The sequence below is a fragment of the Panthera pardus genome, unplaced genomic scaffold, assembly GCF_024362965.1.
Source record: "Panthera pardus isolate Hobbes unplaced genomic scaffold, ASM2436296v1 HiC_scaffold_2, whole genome shotgun sequence".
Taxonomy (NCBI): Eukaryota; Metazoa; Chordata; class Mammalia; order Carnivora; family Felidae; genus Panthera; species Panthera pardus.
In genome coordinates, this window is record NW_026526765.1 from 39,039,320 (window position 1) to 39,059,118 (window position 19,799).

At 37.3% G+C, this 19,799-nt stretch overlaps 1 protein-coding gene across 1 annotated transcript in view; it reads left to right on the top strand.

Annotated features, from left to right (window-relative positions):
- The first annotated feature begins 273 nt into the window (after positions 1-273).
- The window catches only part of ITGA1 (integrin subunit alpha 1), a 147,073-nt gene continuing 127,547 nt past the window's right edge, over positions 274-19,799 (top strand). The window contains exon 1 of the mRNA XM_019464322.2: positions 274-799. Within this exon, the coding sequence (XP_019319867.1) occupies positions 706-799 (94 nt within the window). The 5' untranslated portion in view covers positions 274-705. The remainder of the gene's footprint in view (positions 800-19,799) is intronic.

Below are 19,799 nucleotides of genomic sequence, written 5' to 3' on the forward strand. Positions count from 1 at the left end.
ATAAAGAAAAAATGATAATTCAGTTTGCAACTGATGGGTATCTACTTCAAGTACAGATACCAAGTAAATTGTTGCTTGTCCTTTTTGTCTCTGGGCCTTTCTCCTGGGATAGATCCCAGGTTGGGATTTTTTCATAATTTCTGACTAATGTGAGCTTTTTTTTTTTTTATCTGTAATTAGGAATAGACACCTCCATGTACTTTAAAATTACATTGTTACATATCTACCTCCTAATCTAAAAATAATTTGGATTGTGATTATGTCAGTGGATATTTAACTTTAAAATATATGAAAAACATGTTATTAAATCATTTGGTAGTATAGAAATGAAATTGCTAAGACTTTTAATGTCTTATTTAATGTCTGATAATGACTCATATTCTCAGTAAGAATTTAAAGATTTGGGGCATATATTACTCTCATAATCTATGCAGTATTGGTTATTCCTCGGTCTGTTATCTACAATGATAGAAATCAGGAGAAATAAAACCTACCCATAAATCTGACCAATACATTTTAGGTCATAGGTTCTCAAACTAGCTGGTTGTTAGCCTGACCTTGAGAGCTTTTGAAACTCAATACCCAGACTGGATCCCAGGCTAAATAACCTTCACCCCTAGAAGTGATGTTTTGTTTTGTTGTGTTTTGTTTTGATTTAATCCCCAGGTGATTCCATTGGGTATCAATGCTGAGAACCATTGATTCATGTCTTGCTATTGGTCTATGGACCACCAGCAGACTGGACCCAGGACCCTGAGAGCTTGTGGGAAACTAGAGTCCAGGACCTACCCTGGACCTTGTGAGTTTCAATCTGTATTTTAACATCTCCTGTTGATTACTGTGTATAATACAATCTGATAAATATAGGCAATAGTTTATTCTCCCTGTGCTAATAAATCTATGGCTGGGGTTGCCAGATATGGAGAAAAACATTTGAATTTTGTTTTGTTTTTGTTTTTGTTTTTAAAACATTTGAGTTTCAAGGTCTTTCAAGAGAGTTAATTGGCCAATATTCAGCTTAACTATCAATAAGACTTTTCAAAATAAAAGCATGTATTTTTGTCTGTAAAGTGCTTAAAATATCTTCAAAAATTTCTATTTTTTAAAAGTTACATTTTATACCATTATCAAGAATATAAACATATACGTATAGGGTGAACTATCAAAATAGTGATGGTATATGTACTAAGCAGTAAAACTTTTTTGTTTATCTTAATAAAATAAATGGGCTTTGTGGAAGTGAAAAAAGTAGTGATAGCATATAGAATTTAAAAATTAATTATAATTTATTTGTTACTAATCTCTAAAAAGCAAAATGAATGATAAGTCTTGGAAATCATATATAGTAGTTTAATTCTAATTGCTATTCATTAACAGGGAATAACTGGTTACAAATGGAAACATACCTTTCAATGAAATTTTGTACTGTAAATTTCCTTTTACCATCAGGCACTTATAAGCAAAGATTTGCTGTCCCTCCTGGACACAATAAATAAGTTTGCAGAATGTTTCATTTTACTCTAGATATGATATATATATATATATATATATATATATATATATATATATATATATATATATATATATATATCAAGTTTATTCTGCTATTCCTGGTCCCCCATTTATATGTTAAGTATTTTGCTAATTTTATATCTAGATTATTGATTCTGGATTTCATTTTCATTACCCTCTTACATACAAGTTGGATCTTTTCCCTCCCAGATGTCATTAGAGTTGCTTTGTAAAGCTAATTTTCCTTTATCTCTACCTATTTTCTGTTATTAATTTTATTTTCCTTTTTTAATCCCTGTGACCAGTTCTCTTAACCTCTAATTATCTTTAACAAAAGTGACCCATAATTTCTGCAATTCATGTATTTCTGGAACTGAAATATTCTTCATTGCTAAAAATAAAAGTAACACAGATGAATTATATATATGTGAATTCCCCAAAGTAAAGCTGTTAGTTGGGAAAGAAGTATTGTGCTTTTAAATCCGATGGTTTCCCAAGCAAATAAGATGGAATGTTTGTGTTCAGTTCCAGAATATGTTGAATTGCATGTTGAATAGGGGTTTCTGAGGTGATTCTGAGGATTTGAGGAGAAAGAAACCCTTTTGCCTATGGTCAGAGCTTAGAAATGGAGCATCTATATTTATATTACACCAGTCATTGAGGGTGATACATTTAATTTTATCCATTTGTTTTTAGTGCCTACTTTGATCCAAGCACTTAGCTGGGTTTAGGAAAGACAACATGTAAACAAATCACTGTTACAAAGGTAACATAGAAACTGTAAGAGGGCACAGTGTTGGAAGGGGTCACTTTCCCCTTTATAGAACTAGATGAACTTCATAGAACTAGAGCCAGTAACTTTACCTAAAATAGTGAGAAGAAACCTGGAGAGGTTATCAGAAAGAGGAGAACGGTAAGTGTGCTAATCACATTAGACCCTCCATGCCACAATAAAGAGTGGGTTTGACAATAATGAGAAACCACTGAAAAGTTTAGGCAGGAGAATGGCATGGTAAACTTTGCATTTCAGAAATGTAACTGTTCAGCAGTATCAAGGATGAATTGGAAGAGGCAAGAAGACTGGTTAAGAGAATGCATAGTAGAAAAATCCCCAGGGAAAACAATATTGGTGTGAACAAGGACAGTAACAATAATCTGTGAAATAAGGAATGAAAAGAAGTCAGTAGGCAATATGAAGAGTTAGTATCAAAAGGACATGGGCTGCAGTTGTTCAGAGTTGAAGAGTAGACTGTAGGGGTAAGTCAAACTTTTTTTTTTTTTTTTAATGTAAGAGCAATAATGGCAAAAATTAAAACAAAACAAAACAAAAACAGGAAATCTAGGAAGAAAGCCTAGCTTGCACGGAAAAACAGTTCTGTTTTGAATCTAGAAGGTGGCTGCAGGACATCTAAAATGCTCCTGGATGCTCACATCCTCACTCCCTTCAGGTTTTTGCTAAAATGTCATCTCAGTGAGGTCTTCCAAGCTAGTCTTTAAAAAAAAAAAAAAGATAACTTCTCCAAGATTTTCTTCCAAGCCCTTCTTTATCTTATTCTTTTCTATAATGCTTATTTCACTTAGTTTTCTTATATGTCTATCATGTAAGCTCCATGAGGACAGAGACTATTGTCTGTTAGGTTCATTCTAATGCTAAGAATGCTCTCTAACACACAGCAGAGGCTCAAAAACTTGGGGGGTAAATGAATGACTGAATGAATTCATTCAGTCCCTTAATTAAGAAGGTCCCTTAGTTAATTGTGCTCACAGGTCTAAAGTTCAGGAAAAAGCAGTTGGCTGAGGTTAATGTTACAGGATTTGTCAGCGTATAAGTAAACCTGAAATCAGAGAAAAAAAAAGTGAGCTAACAGAAATTAGTAAAGCTAGGAAAAAAAGGCCAGAGACAAAAGCATAGGCAAATAGATATTTAATCTCTTTAAATAAATGCTCCTTGACTCCATTATCTATTGAAATCATTCAAAGCAGAGGTGTTTCCTGTATTTCAATAATATGGTCAAATAATCCTTTTTTCTCCTATTGCACTCTGTAGTAGTCTAGAGATATACACATAGAAGAGCCAAAGTGTTGATTTCATAGAAGTTGAGTTTTAAAAGTTCTTAAGATAAAAATTCTAAATTTGGGGCTAAAGCCAAATTACTTTTGTATATGATTTTTAAGTGGGTCTTAATATACATTCATTTACAGATTTAGTATATGAAATTTCCAGTTAAAAAAAGGATGTGTTAGGGGATCAAAGTTGGATTTATTAAGATATTTTTTTTCAAGATTACCATAGCACAGAAATTATTACCAAGTTCTATCTTTCAGGCCAGGTTTGTAGCAGTGTTACTGCTATTGGACCCTTAGCCCTTGGGCTCCTGTCCTAACATGGCATCTTTGATTTCCATCACTACGCTTCCTCTTTTACTCCCTGCAAAAAAGGCCACAAGTGGCAGAACTGTGGCATAAATTTTGCAACATTTTATTTATACTTACGCTTCTTTTAGAAATTGATTTTGACCTGCCCATAATTTTCTTGTAAATATTTTTTAATAAAATGAGTTTCCAAGTAATGAAGAGCAAAAAGTGAGGATTTGAAGGGCAACTAAAAAATGAATCACAATTTCAGATAAAGTTTTCAGAACCCTAAATAAAAGTTGTCTTCATATTGATGTCAGTATATTTAAGCTTTGTGCAGAGCCTCAGTGTATGGATTCTAAGAAATTTAGTATTTTAGACAAATGCTTTTCGAGATTTTCTTCATACATTATGTGTACTGCTGATCAACTGGGACTTTAGAAGTTTAGTGGAAAAGTGTTACTGAAAATTCATAATGGTTTCTAAAGGAGTTGAGATGCAAGTATAATATTTGTGTGTATTAAGGATGCCTTATTTAGAAGAGACTCGAAAGTCAACAGTGCAGTTGGTTAAGATGTTGGGAAATAAGATCTATAGTAATGGTCTTGGAATTTAGCATCTGAGGACTTACTTAACATAGTCTTCAGGTAGCAGGTAAATTTCTCTAAAAATGAAAAATAAATTGGCCAATTTCAGTAAGGAGCTAGTTAGATGAGGAAGAAAAGCATTGACAAAAGATACTTGTTAAGCTGAAGTAGAAATGATAAAATCTCATTTGTTATTTTTCTTTATATACCAAGAATTCTTCCTTTTTAGGAGGTGTTTGATATATAGCATCACCATCTGTATTTTCATCCGTATTTTAGAGTGTGCTTTCTAGATTTCTGAGTATAATAATTTGTAAGATAGTCCATTTATATGACAGTATTTAATTTCTCCATTTTAAGAAACATGTCAGTATATTCTGTTGTGATAAATAATACTGGGAAGCAAACTGGTATATTGTGAATTTGTTCACTTAAATTGAGGTGAAAATCCTGCATTTACTCGAGGAAAATCTGTTTGTGTGTGCAATACTGTGGTTGCAAATGAATTTGAGGCTATCATTTTTGGTCCTGATAGTGAGTATTTCAATTCTGTAATAAGTAGTATCAATATAGGAAAGGTGCCAGTTACTAAAGATTGTGACATTTATGATAAATTGTGGGGACTTGAAGTGCTGTCTTCAGTTCCCTTTCTTCAGCTTTTAACATTGCCCACTTTAAAATCCCATCACTTGGGCATTGAAGAGGGCATCTTTTGGGATGAGCACTGGGTGTTGTATGGAAACCAATTTGACAATAAATTACATATATTAAAAAAAATAAAAATAAAATACCATCACTTAGAACACCAGTGTAACAGAAATGTGCCTGTTTTCTATATAGTAGGAGAGTTAAAGGACTTAAAGCTTATTTCAGTTTAGGGAGCCACATTACGTTCAGAATACCCAAGCCTGAGAGAACAATATCTGCCAGGCTGCAAACACAAGAGAAAAATGTCTTTGCAGACACATTGCCTGGCCATGCACAGGGTTGGCTCCACTGTCCCAAATCCAGGAATGGACAACGTATTACATGTTTACTAAGGGCCAGGTTACGGCAAAGTACTTTAGAATGAATTATTTAATTATTTTAAGAGTCCTGTGAGAAAGATTTTTGTCATTATTTTCAGGTAAACTGAAATTAAAAGAGGTTAAATCATTTGCCCCAAATCACATAGCTAGTGGGTGTGAAGAGGTGCCTGATCAAGCAATACCCTAAAAAATGCAAGAATGCCAGTTCATTTTCTATTTGGAGTAGGTCAGATGTGCCTAGAAATAGAAAAACTATTTGATAACACTGAATTTTATTGGCCATAGTTTATGTTTTTTATATACCTACCACAATTATTTTTCATCTCTTCATAAATACCAGGAACTCAATCCTATGGCAATCTATCTAGAATATGAGAATCAGAAAGTGTGTAGAAACTGTTGCAAGTCTATGTATTAAACCAAGCCCCTCAAGCCTTTACTTAGCATCTATTATTATTTCACACCTAGTTTTAGCAAGCTTGTTTTTAAAAACATTTTTAAACCTATGTTAATTCACTCATTCATTTATGCATTTACTAAGCATCTTAAGTAGCAGGAACTATGCTACTCTTGGGTGTGCAAAAATTAATTAGGAATTTTTCCCTGTCTTTAATCAGCAAATTAAATATGAGGGAGAGATGATGACATGTGGCCAAGCTGACAGGGAGGTGACAGCTCAGGTGGCTCCTGAAGCCCCATCAGAAGAAAAAAAGTCTAGGGCTTAGAGTATCTCACTGGGTCCTGAGGACATTACTATGCCATAGCGACTGATGTTCATATGGAGGAAAACACTGAATTACACTCAGTGTATTCTGTTAAAGAAATCAAGGAAATACAGTGTCTTCCGTAAGTATTTTCCTCCAAAATTATTAAAAGACCGTGGTACTTAAAAAAAAAATCTTTAGCTACCTATTAAACCTAGAATGACAGTTCCAGATAACCAGACTTTAAAGATGAATTCTCGTTAAGGGAAAACTAATCCAATAGATCTTAGTTGTAAAATTTATCAGAGATGGGAGGTCCTCGGAGTTCAAGTCCAAGTTCCAGAAGTTTTATGTCTGGAATTTTTCATCAAGTCCTAGTGTAAACATTGACTAGAACTTTTTGTTTGACACTGTTGTAAAAAATTGCTCTGTGAATATAAAACATATTTTAATCTTGTGTTTCACCTCATTGATCCTGTGACCATAATTTGTATTTTTTTTTTTCTTTTCCAAATGTACTGTTGGCAGTGGTATGAGTCACTGGGGGGGGGGGGGTGGCGTTTGAGGTGGAGGAGAGGAAGATTGAAAATACATTGCAAAAAAGGGTGGGGGAGCCTGGGTGGCTTAGTTGGTGGAACACCCAACTCTTGATTTCAGCTCAGGTCATGATCCCAGGGCCGTGGGGTCAAGTCCCAAGTTGGGCTCTATACTCAGCTATGATTCTCTCTCCCTCTGCCCACCCCCTCTCTCTAAAATTTAAAAAAAAAAAAAAAAAATTGCAGGACATGCCTCTAAATCATTTACAATCATAAAGGTTAATGCTGTGAGGAACCTTATGTATCATCTGACCCACTCACTTCATGATATAGATGTAACTGAGGCCCAGAGAAGGTTGGTAACTTGTTCAAAGTCACATGAACAGGAGTTTTTCATAGGGTCCACATTCCTGTTTGATCCATCCTGTTCCTATTTCTTACCCACTTTTATTGTCACCAATGCTTATTGGAAGGTGGTTGGGGTTGAGAAGGGACAAAGTGGGATCTTAGAATGCTTTAAACCCTTCTTATTTATCAAATAACTTCATCTGGGGCAAGGCAATTTCTCTCTCAGCAGCATCATTCAGACCCAAATTTAGCTTTGAAGTTCAGTTATTCACTCTTTGGAGGAGAGTCTTCTGCTAGAGAAAGACTCTGCCTCCTGCCTTTCTTCTTCTGAGAAGCATTTCATTCTTCTGACAACCATTTACTAAGTACCTGCCATGTGCCAGGCACTCTGCTAGCCCCCAGCAATACGAGGTGGGTAGAGAAGGTCACAGTCCCTGTACAGAAAAGCCAGTCGGTAAACAAGCTATTGTAGCCCGAAGTAGGTGCGGGAATAAATGTGGAGGAATGTAGGTGCACAGAGGGTGCTCTTAACTCAGCCTGGCTTCACTAAGGAGCTGCTATCTAAACTTAAAGTGATCAATTCCAGAAGTCACATTGATCTTCCATTATTCTCTAGAGAGATGAGGCAAAGGAAACTGAGAGCATTTCTCTTTGAAAGCCTCTCAAATTTATTTGGTACCTTTTTCTTCTTCAACGTAGTGGTCCCTGTAATCCCTAAGCCCTCTAGATGTTAAATATTTATAGTGAAGAGTCAACAAACCTAAGAAGAAGAGACATCATGGAGGAAGGAGATTACATCACCTCCTAACCTCAAAACTGAGTGAAAACTGTACAAGTGGTATGAGAAATACGGATTAGGGACTATGATTGAAACAACTTTGAGATTCTGGGACCTTTATATCTTCCACGTTTTTGTTATCTCCTGTTTCTCTGTGACAAGCAGCAGCAAATCAGTTAATCCGGAAAAGTGAGTTTGTTTTTCTGAGAACAGAAAAGAAAGGGATGGTGAGAGGGGGAGCATGGGACGTTATGTCCTACTCCACAGCCATTCTTGGAAAAGAGGATGTCTAGGAGAGAGAGGGTGACGGCAGCTACCTCAGGGAAAAGAAATCTGACTGCTGGGCCAGCTGTCAAGAAAGAAGTGACAGCTTGCTTGGGCTTGCGGGGAGGGCCCAGAGACCAGATAGTAGGAAGACCCGCTAGAGTCTTTCTTTATTCAGCATTTTATCCTCAGCTAAAAATTCAGGAAACTCCCTTAATAAATGGCAACAACTTCTCTCTTAAGTAGTGCATTTCACTAAATGGCCGACATAGATGGGGTGTGGTGGAAAGAAAGGAAGTTTTCTGCAGATGAGAGAAAAGAACAATATATGAGCAAGAATGACTCTGGGAACAGTTCTCTGACCCTTTGTGTCTCAATGGTATTCTCAGCTGGGTTAAAGGAAATGGAGTAACATGTGGAATGTGGGGAAGTCGGAAGGGCTGAGAGGCAAAATTATCTACCTCATTAATGTAGTCATATTTTTAAAAATAATTAGTCTGTTATCACTGAGACTTGGATAGTAAATTTCTCATTCTGGGCCTAACTCCTTGCCTAGAACTTAACAGAGCTTAATTAAGTGTTAGAATGTCTCTTGTCTTTCTGGAAATCATTTCACCCACATCCCTAACTCCCATTCTTGCACTAAGTCTCAACAAAATATAGTGGGGAATGGGGTGAGTAGACAGGAAATACAGAGAAAGGCAAGACCTTTTGGTAATGCTTTGTTGTGGGTTTAAAGCTCTTAGATTTACATTTGATGCATGGGTTCACATATATCCTAGGTGAATTAGAAACTTTGTCAGAATCAGGAGTGCAGTACAACCAGATTTTACAGTTGAGACTATGAAAAGGATGTTGCATACTAAAAATTACAATGTAATTTGCATACTATTTGCTATAGTTACCGAAGAGTATATATAAGCATTTGCAAGCACATTGCATTTGTGAATAACCAAAATGAATCACGGCAGAAGAAATCATCTCAGAGGACTCTGTGGCTGTGGGAAGGCAAACATGAGAACTAGCCTGTGAGTCAGGAGATCAGGATGTGCCCAGGCCCTACCATTAGGTTGTGTGACTTGAGGAAATCATTTCATTCTTTTGAGCCTCTGTTTTTTCATCAATAGAATGAGAAAAGACAGGTGGTCCTTGATTTCATAGTCACTCTTGCAGATCTCTGATTCTACTTAGTACAGTAGCAATAAGTGCTTGTTATTTTTAAAAGTTGTATCTTTCCAGCAAAATAAATCTTCAGTGATTCTCAGGTTTAGAAAGAATCTATTTTGCACCATATTCCAAAAGCTGCCAAATTTTGGGTTTGGCTGACTGCTAAAGAGAGCTGCCTCTAGGAGCAAATTCCAGAGCTGAGGGTCATTTATTTGGAATGCTTTGCCAAATAGTCCCATATTTTCAAAGTTGTTGGGGCCTTTAAACTGGAGCATCAGAGGAGAAACAGTTGTTTAAAACATTTTTTTCAATAGGTGCACAAAAATTTTGAAGTTTACAAATATTTTTGAATAGTTTGCGACATACCAATGGCATGCCAGGCTGCATAGTCCTGCCACTTTCCTCCTTGTTATTTTCCTTCCCTATCAACTGCTTGCTGTCCCAGAGAACTGGACAATGAGAAAACACAGGTCTTTGTTTCTTCTGGAATGTTCTTTCTGTTTGGCCAGTGGTTCTCAAACTAGGCTACCCATCAAAATCAATTAGGGAGTTTTAAAATCACACCGATGACTGGGTCCCACCCCAAGACGATTAAGTCAGAATACTTGGGAAAGGACCCCAGGCATGCGTGCATTGAAAAAGCCCCCCAGCAGGTGTTTCTTATCTGCAGCCTTGTGAAACCAAGGCATCATTCACCAAGTAAGCCAGTTGTCTTTAATATGTTCTGTGGCCGCAGTACCAGTCAGCTGCCTGGCTAAGAAAAAGACATGGGGCACAGAGAAAACTGTGAAATTGTAGATTAATTATCTCCACTACTGAAAAGGCAACTTCAGAAAGTTGATGAGGGGATTTCTTTGGCTTTAGTGCCTAATTGTGGGATCTATCTATTCCTTTGTGTATTGACTTTCTATAATAAATCCACAATTGGGACTAATGTTGACCATTTTGTGAATATTTATTGATGCCTTTTACATGTGCATATGTTGTTAGGTATAGTGGGAGAAGGTACAAAAAAGTAGAGAACCTGCTTCCTAGTTATTGAAGGAGGGAACTTATAAATCTTGTGATGCAAGAATTCTGTAAGACAGAACCAAGACTGAAAAATCATATATTGTACAGAGAGTAAAAGCTAAAATTTTTGATAACAGGAAGATATCACTGTTGGCTAGACTCACTTGGGAAAACGGTATCTGAGTATGGGCCACCTCCTGAATGTCTTCTTTCACTCGGTTGGCAGGCAGCAGTGGTCAGAACATTGGCCCTGAACTAGAAAATCTTTATCATAGATGAGCTCTGTGACCTTGGGCAAGTTATGTTATCTTTATGATCCTCAAATTTAGATTTATGAGCTTCAACCTGTAAAATGGGAAAAATGATAAAACTTTCCTTATTGAGTTGCAAGGCATAAGCGATATGATTTAATAAAAATACCTGGAAATTATTAAGAGCTGTATTTAACTTAGTTTAATTCCTCCTTCCTACTGCATCTTTTTACCATATGTATTACCTGGGCACCAGATCAGCTGTGGAGGTTTAATGCAAAGGAAATGCCTCATGTCCTTTCCTATAATAAATCCCTACCATCTGTGAAAGATGGTGTTAAAACCAGAAAAAGTGGATTCACTTCCTCCAGAGCTATCCTCAACAAGAGATGGGCTAGCCAGATCATGCCTGGCCTTCATAATATTTTCATTTCTTCCATTTCAGATACATATGCATGTCCCACCTCAGTGCACAATGAAGGTGAAAACCTCACTTTTGTAACTGTTAGAAGCCAATAAAGAAGAGGAACACAGAAAAGCATGTTTCAGTTTTGAAGTTCATGCCAGGAATGGTAACTCCTCAAGGCTACCACTATGCACATAGAGAGAATGCGAACTACCCAGTGAGGCAGTCCTGTCTCTGCAGGAACCATAGCAGCTATACAGTCCTGTGATGCTCGGGCTGGTTCTCTAGCAGCCATGACACATCATTAGTACTTCCAATCAAGTTAAATTAATGCTAATTCTTAGGTTAAACAATGTATTGTGTTTCCTCCATTTAAGCACCTTAATTCCTATGGTACATATTCATTATTTGAATATCATTCTTCAAGTGCTCCGCTTTATCTGGGGATTTCAGCCACGCATAAGTTAAAAACAAACCACAGTTCTCTTACAATTTCTAAGTCAGTTGCAAACAACAGAAAGCAGTTCTGATAATGTAAATAATAGTGGAAGATTTTGGAAGATGAGGAAACTCAGGAAGAAAGAGAGGAAGCCACTGTCAAACCCCTGCTACAGAAATTGTCTGTGTAGGACAATGCAGCTGATGAAATTGCCACCCCCCAGACAGCCACCACAAATCCACTGGACTTAAAACTCAACCAGCGCTTCAGAGAATAATCTCTAGTGGACAGGAACAACATATGGGTTGTTCACGGGTCACATGTCCACAATCTGTGGATCAGAAGGCAGGATAAAGGGCTATTGTACATTTCCATCCCCATCTCCTATGTACCCTGGAACCCTGTCCCTTTCCTCAGCTAGGAAGAGTGTGTTGAGAGCCAAAACAAAAAAAAAAATATCCACTAACCATTGCAGAACAGTGAAATTAAGAGAACAAACATCTAGTAAATCCCTTACCAAGGCAACTGCTATACTGGTGGTAGGGATACAGTCCCTGCAGCCAGACTGGGATTGTTCAAACCCTAGCCCAGCCACTTGCTGGAATAAGCAGCCCCTTTGCTGGTGCTGAGCCTAGAACCTATGTCAGTCTGATTTGGGGCTGAGGCTCCATCACCAGTTCACTCACTCTGGTTAGATAATTTTTTAATCCTTATGTTCTGCATCAGAACAAAGATGCCAGTTTGATAGGAAAATCTTAGCATCCTTTTCAGGGTTCATGTCTGCGTAGAAAACAAAATCACCAAATCATATAAGTTAGTTGTATAATTGACACATTTTTCCCCTTTTACATACTTTTTTTTTTTTTTTTATCCTAAATCTTGACTTCAGTTTTCTCCTGGGCTCCTGATACTGGCATGGATATCTGATTCGTGAGCCTTACTGATACAAACCTTACTGGTAGATTTAAAATGGTGAATCATTTAAATACTCAAAATCAATCTCTCTAAATTTTCAGCCTGGGAAATTCTCAGCAAGATTCAGCATTAGTCCTGAGGCATGATGGAAGTGCAAGAGACTCAGAGAATGCTTGACCTGTATAGTCCCAGGTGTTCTTGAGATCACCTCAGGCCACTTACACCTCTTTGTGTTCCCCTAGCTAATATTTGGTTCTGGACGGAAATGGAATCCAGGAAAGAGAACGGTGATGTTTTACCTCCCTACCTCCAACACACACTTGCCCTTAGCCTTCACAGTGTTTTACAACCCAGCTGTCAAAATTCAACCATGGAAGAGGAGGAGTTACCAAATACATCCAGATTTCATGTTAGGCACCAAATACTAAGGAGAGTAGGTCACAAAAATTTAAAAGAACAGGTTCTTTACTGTCCTACAGTTAACGCTAAACTCGGGAGGTGAGCCAAAATTAAAAATATAAAACACGCATCATCTTCTACCTTTCTAAGATTGCCAGACTTAGGGAGTAGGCAGAACATTGAATGAGACATACTTACTCTAAAATTCACAAATGCAATGTGCTTGCATTGCACGAACTATTCATCGGTTATCTGAAATTCAAATTTAACTGGGTGTCCCAACAACCCTGCACTCTCATGTTCATCCCTTTAGCACCGCTGGCCACGGCTGGCTTGGGTAGAAGAGATCCTTGTTTGGGTGGATGTTGGGAGAAGCACTGGTAAGTATATTCCTGTCCAGGATTGGTCTTAGCTCTAGTTTTCGAGCATTTTTTGGAAGAACGGACAGGGGCTGATCTCTTCTTCTGTGTTTGGGAAATACTGATCTAAAGCTTTCAAAAATAGCTTTGAATGTAAATAAATGTCTGCTTAGCAATCATCTTTTCCAACTGAATTTTATATCCTAAAATAACAAGGTCATCACCTTTCTCAATTCAGTCATCTGAGACTGTTACTCCAAGGTGGTCTCTCAATGCAAGGCATCTGTACAGTAGTAGCTATGTTAATGATGCAATCTAGTAATGTGAGGTTCTCCTACAAAATAAAATTACTAATTACAAGTGGGCTTATACTCTTGACAATTAATCTCTTGATTAATTAATAATTGATTAATTACTCTTGAGGATTAATTTTAAATTTATCACTAAATAGGGGCGCCTGAGTGTCTCAGTCCATTAAACGTCCAACTTTGGCTCAGGTCATGATCTCACAGTTCATGAGTTCCAGCCCCACCTCCAGCTCTGTGCTGACAGCTCAGAGCCTGGAGCCTCCTTTGGATTAACTGTCTCTGTCTCTGCCCCTCCTCCGCTCACTCCGTCTCTCAAAAATAAACATTGAAAAAAAATTTTTTAATGTACCACTAAATGGAAACTAAGTCGCCACAACTTTGTAAGAGCAGGAATAACATATAATAGGGAGACATATTAAGGAGTGGTTAGGGGTGAAAACTCCAAGGTTTAGTATCTCTAATACTGACTACTTCAGTGACTGACTTCAGTTTCCTCACCTGCAAACTAAGTGCTAACCTAATAGGGTTTTCTGAAAATTAAGTGAGGTTATTGACACTTTTTATAATGCTTGGTCCAGAGTAAATGCTGAAGACAGTTTACCTGTTTTGTGTGGTGTACCTAAAATGTATCTCCTTGGGACTCAATAAATATCCATGGACACTGAGCACATTTTCAGTTCTGAAAGGAAATCAATCTGCCAGCAGAAACAAAAACAGATACCTTGCTTTCACGTAAAGACAATTTCTTTATAGGAAAAATGAAAATCAGTGATGTCTTACAGACAGTTAAACATGTCAGCCACTCATATGTGGGAGCTTAAACCATGAAGTTAGTGTTTATTTCTATTAATCTAAAAGAATTGTACCTGAGCCATGGTATAGACTTTTCATATTGCCTCCCACCCCACATAAACAGACTAGAAACTGTTATTCATAGAGAGAGAATGGCGGGGGTGGGGGGGTGGTCTATTGAATGGACCGTTCCATGAATTAGGTAAGCAATTAAGAGCTGAAAGAAAAATAAAAAAATAAAAACAAATAAAAAGAAAAAAATATAAAAAGAGGTTAGAGTGGGAGAGAGCCAAAGCACAAGAGACTCTTAAAAACTGAGAACAAACTGAGGGTTGATGGGGGGTGGGACAGAGGGGAGGGTGGGTGATGGGTATTGAAGAGGGCATCTTTTGGGATGAGCACTGGGTGTTGTATGGCAACCAATTTGACAATAAATTTCACATATTAAACAAAAAGAGCTGAAAGAGAGTTAAGTAGGCCTATCATCAGCCATTCTTCTCTTCTTCTCTTAGGGACCAGGGTCCCTGTCATTCTTCTGTCATTCTTTTCTTAGGGACTAGGGTCCTGGTAATGGAGCACCACTTGGCCATGCACAGAATGGAGGAGCAGGTCCTCAGAACCTTGCCTTGCACCTCACCTCCTAGTGTCTTGAAGGCATAACACTCCTAGAGATATAGCAAAGTTCTTTTCTAATACTCCATATTTCTGAACAATGTTTACTCCTTCTCAGGTCTTTTCACTTTTATTCTAAATCACAGGAAAAATAATAATAGTAAATATATGTATTATCACTGGCTACAGCAGATGGGGGTTTTCTTCGAAATAATGTTTTCAAGTAGCGTCACCTAGCAGCTGGGTTCCTCTCTTTGGACAGAACTGGCACCCTAAACTCAAAAAGAGATACAAATACTTGGGGTGGAATCAATTTAGAACAGTTTAAAATCTCTCTCAAACCTAACACATCCTAAAGCTTTAAAATACTACCCCCTAACAAATCATGTCTGTGGAATTTTTTCCATTAAACATTTAGTCTGATTCAAACCTCATAAGATGCTAATCTTTTCAAAACTCGTTTTCCCTTACTTGGCCTTCTTACATTTTGTAAACGTCAATCAGAGTTTAATATGCCAGAATTGCTGAAGGTCGGGGGAGATTAAAATTGCTGTGCACTTGGTTTCAGAAGAACCATGTCTAAACCTGAATTCCGAAACTAAGTGATTTTGTGACCTTGGGCATCACTAAGCTATTGTGAGCCTCATCTGAAAAGTGAGGATAATACCACCCGGAAATCTGGGGATGATTAAATTATGGAAACTATGTAAGCACTCAGTTCACATAGTAGATGTTCAATAAATGTTAAATCTGTGGCTATGGGGGGTTGAGTCACAAGCTTTGTTAGAGCTGCTTCTTTAGTTAAATACAAAACGAGCCTTAAAGTTTTTATGTCCTGACCAAACAGGGATTATCTTTTTCTCAAAGAAACTAAAATGGTTTGAGAAGGAAGATATCATTTTAGGCTAATAATAGAAATCTGCAGAAATATGCAATTGTGCTTTAATGCACCAAAGATCAAAAGCAATGCAAAGCCAGAATAGCATTTACTTCATCTGACAGAATCTTACCCTACTTCTTTGCCTTTGATTTGTTTAAGTATAGGAGATTAAGCTGTACAAACATGAATATAGAAAATATTTGTAAATATGCAAACTGTACTATTTACATTATAAAATGTTTCAGCTTTATTTATAGCAGACGTCAACAACCTCTTTTTCTGTAAGGGGTCAAGATAGTAAATTTGTTAGTCTTTGCAGGAAACAGTCTCTTTAGTGATTACTTAACTCTGCCATTGTAGCGCAAAAGCAGCCATAGATAATAGTAAACTAAAGGGCATGGCTGTGTTCCAACAAAACTTCATTTACAAAAATCGATGATGTGTGGCATTTGGCTCATAGGACAGTTTGCTGACCTCTGGCCTAGGGCATGATACAGAGTATATTTACTAATTAGGTGTAATTAAGATATCTTATTGATGGGAAAAAGTTATGAATATATATTCATAAGTTATTAATCAACGGTTGCATAAAAATAACCTTAGTATATACACTTATTCCTTTAGCATCCTAACTGGCTCAGTTTAAAAAAATAGTGTGGTTTTCTAAGTATATGCAATTGAGATGCTAGTAGGTAAATCACATTGTAATCAGCTATCATTTCACTAGTATTTTTTGAAGTTCTAACATAGAGCCATATGTGTATGCACAGTAGGCTTTATTATTTTTCTGTGGTAGACAAATTTTGAAATTGTACTCAAACCCATTACATGAACATCCAGCACAGGATTTCCTTCTGCCGCACAAGAATATTTTGTGAATTTCCTGGGAAGGGCATTCAAGGGTGGCTTACCTGACAGCATCTGAGCCATTGTGTCCTAAGGAATTTCCTGCAGAGATTAAACTGGTTAGGTTTAGACCTTGGTGTCTTATAACTATTTCCCACATTCACCTTAAACAATGCCTTTTAAGAATGTTTTTTGCATGATTCCCTTCTCCAGGCAGAAATTGAAAGTAATAAAATGCCTAGACCATTAGAGAATTTTAAGAATCAGAGAAGGCCACTGCATTTTTTTTTGCCATAATAATATAAGAAACCAACTCAGTCTTCAGTGTCTTAATAAAGCATTCAGCATTTACATGCACATTAGAAGGGCATCCAATCTCTCTCATCATTTAGAGATTCTAATTCTAATTTTATAAATTCTAATTACATTGTATTTTGAGAGTATCTAGTAATCAGAAGCTCTATGCAAGGGTAACAACAGGGTGAACACAGTTAGCTGTCAGAAGACCCCAAAATATCAGTGGCTTAGCAGTGACTTTATTTCTTCCATATGTCTCAGTCCAGTGTGGGTTGGATGGTCCCACTCAATCTTGTACCATGCTATCGGGAACACATACCTCTAAGATCACAGCAAAAGAGAAGAGAGAGGTGTAGGGAGGAAACAGCACTGCCTTGGTGGGAGGTGACACATTATCACTTCTGCTTAGCATTCATTGACCAGAAATGGCCTGCATGGCTGCCACCTAAGTGCAAGAAAGTCTGGCAAATATGGAGGAGCACATAGACGTTTGATGATAATTGGTGAGCCCTGCCACAGAAAAACATTTAAAGCATTGAATTTTGAGCTGAGTCCAAAAATCAATCAGATAAGAACTAATAAGAAATTTGCAGTATTATCTCAGTTTTCATTCACTTGGTTGTGACAAGAACATATACTGATAGGATATTTGCTACATGCTTCTTGTTTCCCTTGTTTGAGGTAGTTGTGTTTGAAATTCTCTGCCCTTTCTTAATGGACAATGGTCAGGTGAAACTCTTGTCTATGTAATCCTTGACATCTGTATCATGACATATATTCCTTTGTTTTGATAGCCTACTTTGTGTGTGTGTGTGTGTGTGTGTGTGTGTGTGTGTGTGTGTGTGTGTGTCTTCTCCAATTACAGTCATTGCAGGAAAACAATTGCATATCAATGTGTATTCAATAAATAAATGTTGGTTGATAAATAAAGTCTATTTATATACACTGGTGAATTTGAAGACTTCTGTTCAGTGAACTTTGGTAGTATTCAATAGCATGAAAGTTACAAGTGACTGCCTTTATTTTGCATTTTGAAACTGCTTAGGGATTTTAGTTTGGATCAGTGTTCCTCAAAGTATGTCCAACGGACCAAACTGGAAAGTCTGTTGTGAGGTCCAGAAACCTTCATTCAAAAACTTAGGTGTTTAGGCTGATCTTCCTACCCCTACATTCTGAGTGAAAATGGCCCTATTAAAACTCTTAAAAGAATAAAGTTATTTTGTTCAGGTACATCTTGCTCTAAGCACATTAGCTCATACATCATTGATAAATAAGGCAATGGTGTCACTATAAGACATGTCACTATAATGCAAGTTCCCCAGCACCTTAAATGTGTATGCCACTTAGTACCAGCACCTGAATGCCAAGTAGTCCTAGAGTTGGACAGAGCAAGTTGCCACATCCATTCTCCTTCCATTCTCCCTCTTGGCTTACTTTTGCCATAGGAGTGATTTCTTGGAAGAGCTTATTAATGGTCAGCTCCATACTCAGTTACTCTTTATTTTATAGGAAAATTTCCCCCTTGTCCCCATCAGTCTACAACCTCAACATTTTCTTAGGCCCCTCCATTGAAGCCCTTGTAATTAGCATAACATTTATTTGTTAGGAATGTTTTTAATGTTTATTTATTTATTTTGAGAGAGAGGGAGGGAGGGAGGGGCAGAGAGAGGAGAGAGAGAACCCCAAGGGGCTTTGTGCAGGTCAGCCCAGAGCCTGATGGCGGGGCTCGACTCCACAATCACGAACTGAGATCATTACCTGAGCCAAGATCGAGAAGAGTTGGATGGGAATGCAAGTTGGTGCAGACACTCTGGAAAACAGTATGGAGGTTCCTCAAAAAACTAAAAATAGAACTACCCTATGATCCAGCAATCGCACTACTAGGCATTTATCCACGGGATACAGGTGTGCTGTTTCGAAGGGACACATGCCCCCCCCATGTTTATAGCAGCACTATCAACATAGCCAAAGTATGGAAAGAGCCCAAGAGGCCATCGATGGATGAATGGATAAAGAAGATATGGTATATGTATACAATGGAGTACTACTCGGCAATCAAAAAGAGTGAAATCTTGCCATTTGCAACTACGTGGATGGACTGGAGGGTATTTTGCTAAGTGAAATTAGAGAAAGACAAAAATCCTATGACTTCACTCATATGAGGACTTTAAGAGACAAAACAGATTAACATAAGGGAAGGGAAACAAAAATAACATAAAAACAGGGAGGGGGACAAAACAGAAGAGACTCATAAATTTGGACAACAAACTGAGGATTACTGGAGGGGTTGTGGGAGGGGGGATGGGCTAAATGGGTAAGGGGCATTAAGGAATCAATTCCTGAAATCACTGTTGCACTATATGCTAACTAATTTGGATGTAAATTTTAAAAAATAAAAAATAAAATTAAAAAAATAAAAGAAGAGTTGGATACTTGACTGACTGAGCTACCCAGGAACCCCTATTTGTTAGGTATTTAACTTGCCTTTAGAACCATTCTGGTATTTTTATTTGGGTTGTTATTGGCTAAAAAGTTGTGTAGGTTTTGAGTAGGCTGCTCCAAATCTATTTTTACCACAAGCTCTGTTTTTTGACACGTGACTTTGTAGAAAACATGAGGTTGCTTTCAGGAATGGCTGTATCACATTATAATAGACATGCCTGTATTCTTACAACTCCAACTGCATACATTTTGTGGAATAGTAGAATGTCAATAAATTGGCTCCAGGCCTATTTGAGAAGTTTCCATATGGAAGCAGTTTTCCGGTCATTTATCCTTTGTATTTTAGAGTGCTTTGGAGTTCCCAAATGGCGTTCACATACAGAATCTCATTTCAATCCCAGAACAATAATGCAAGGATCATTATTAGCATTTCTACTTGACAAGAGTTGGAAATTGAGGCTCAGAAGAGAGAAATGTTTTGCCTAAGGTAGACTGGTAACAAAATTCTGGCTCTAATTAGTTATTCTATTCAAATAAAAATATTTTGAGCACCTATTTTATGC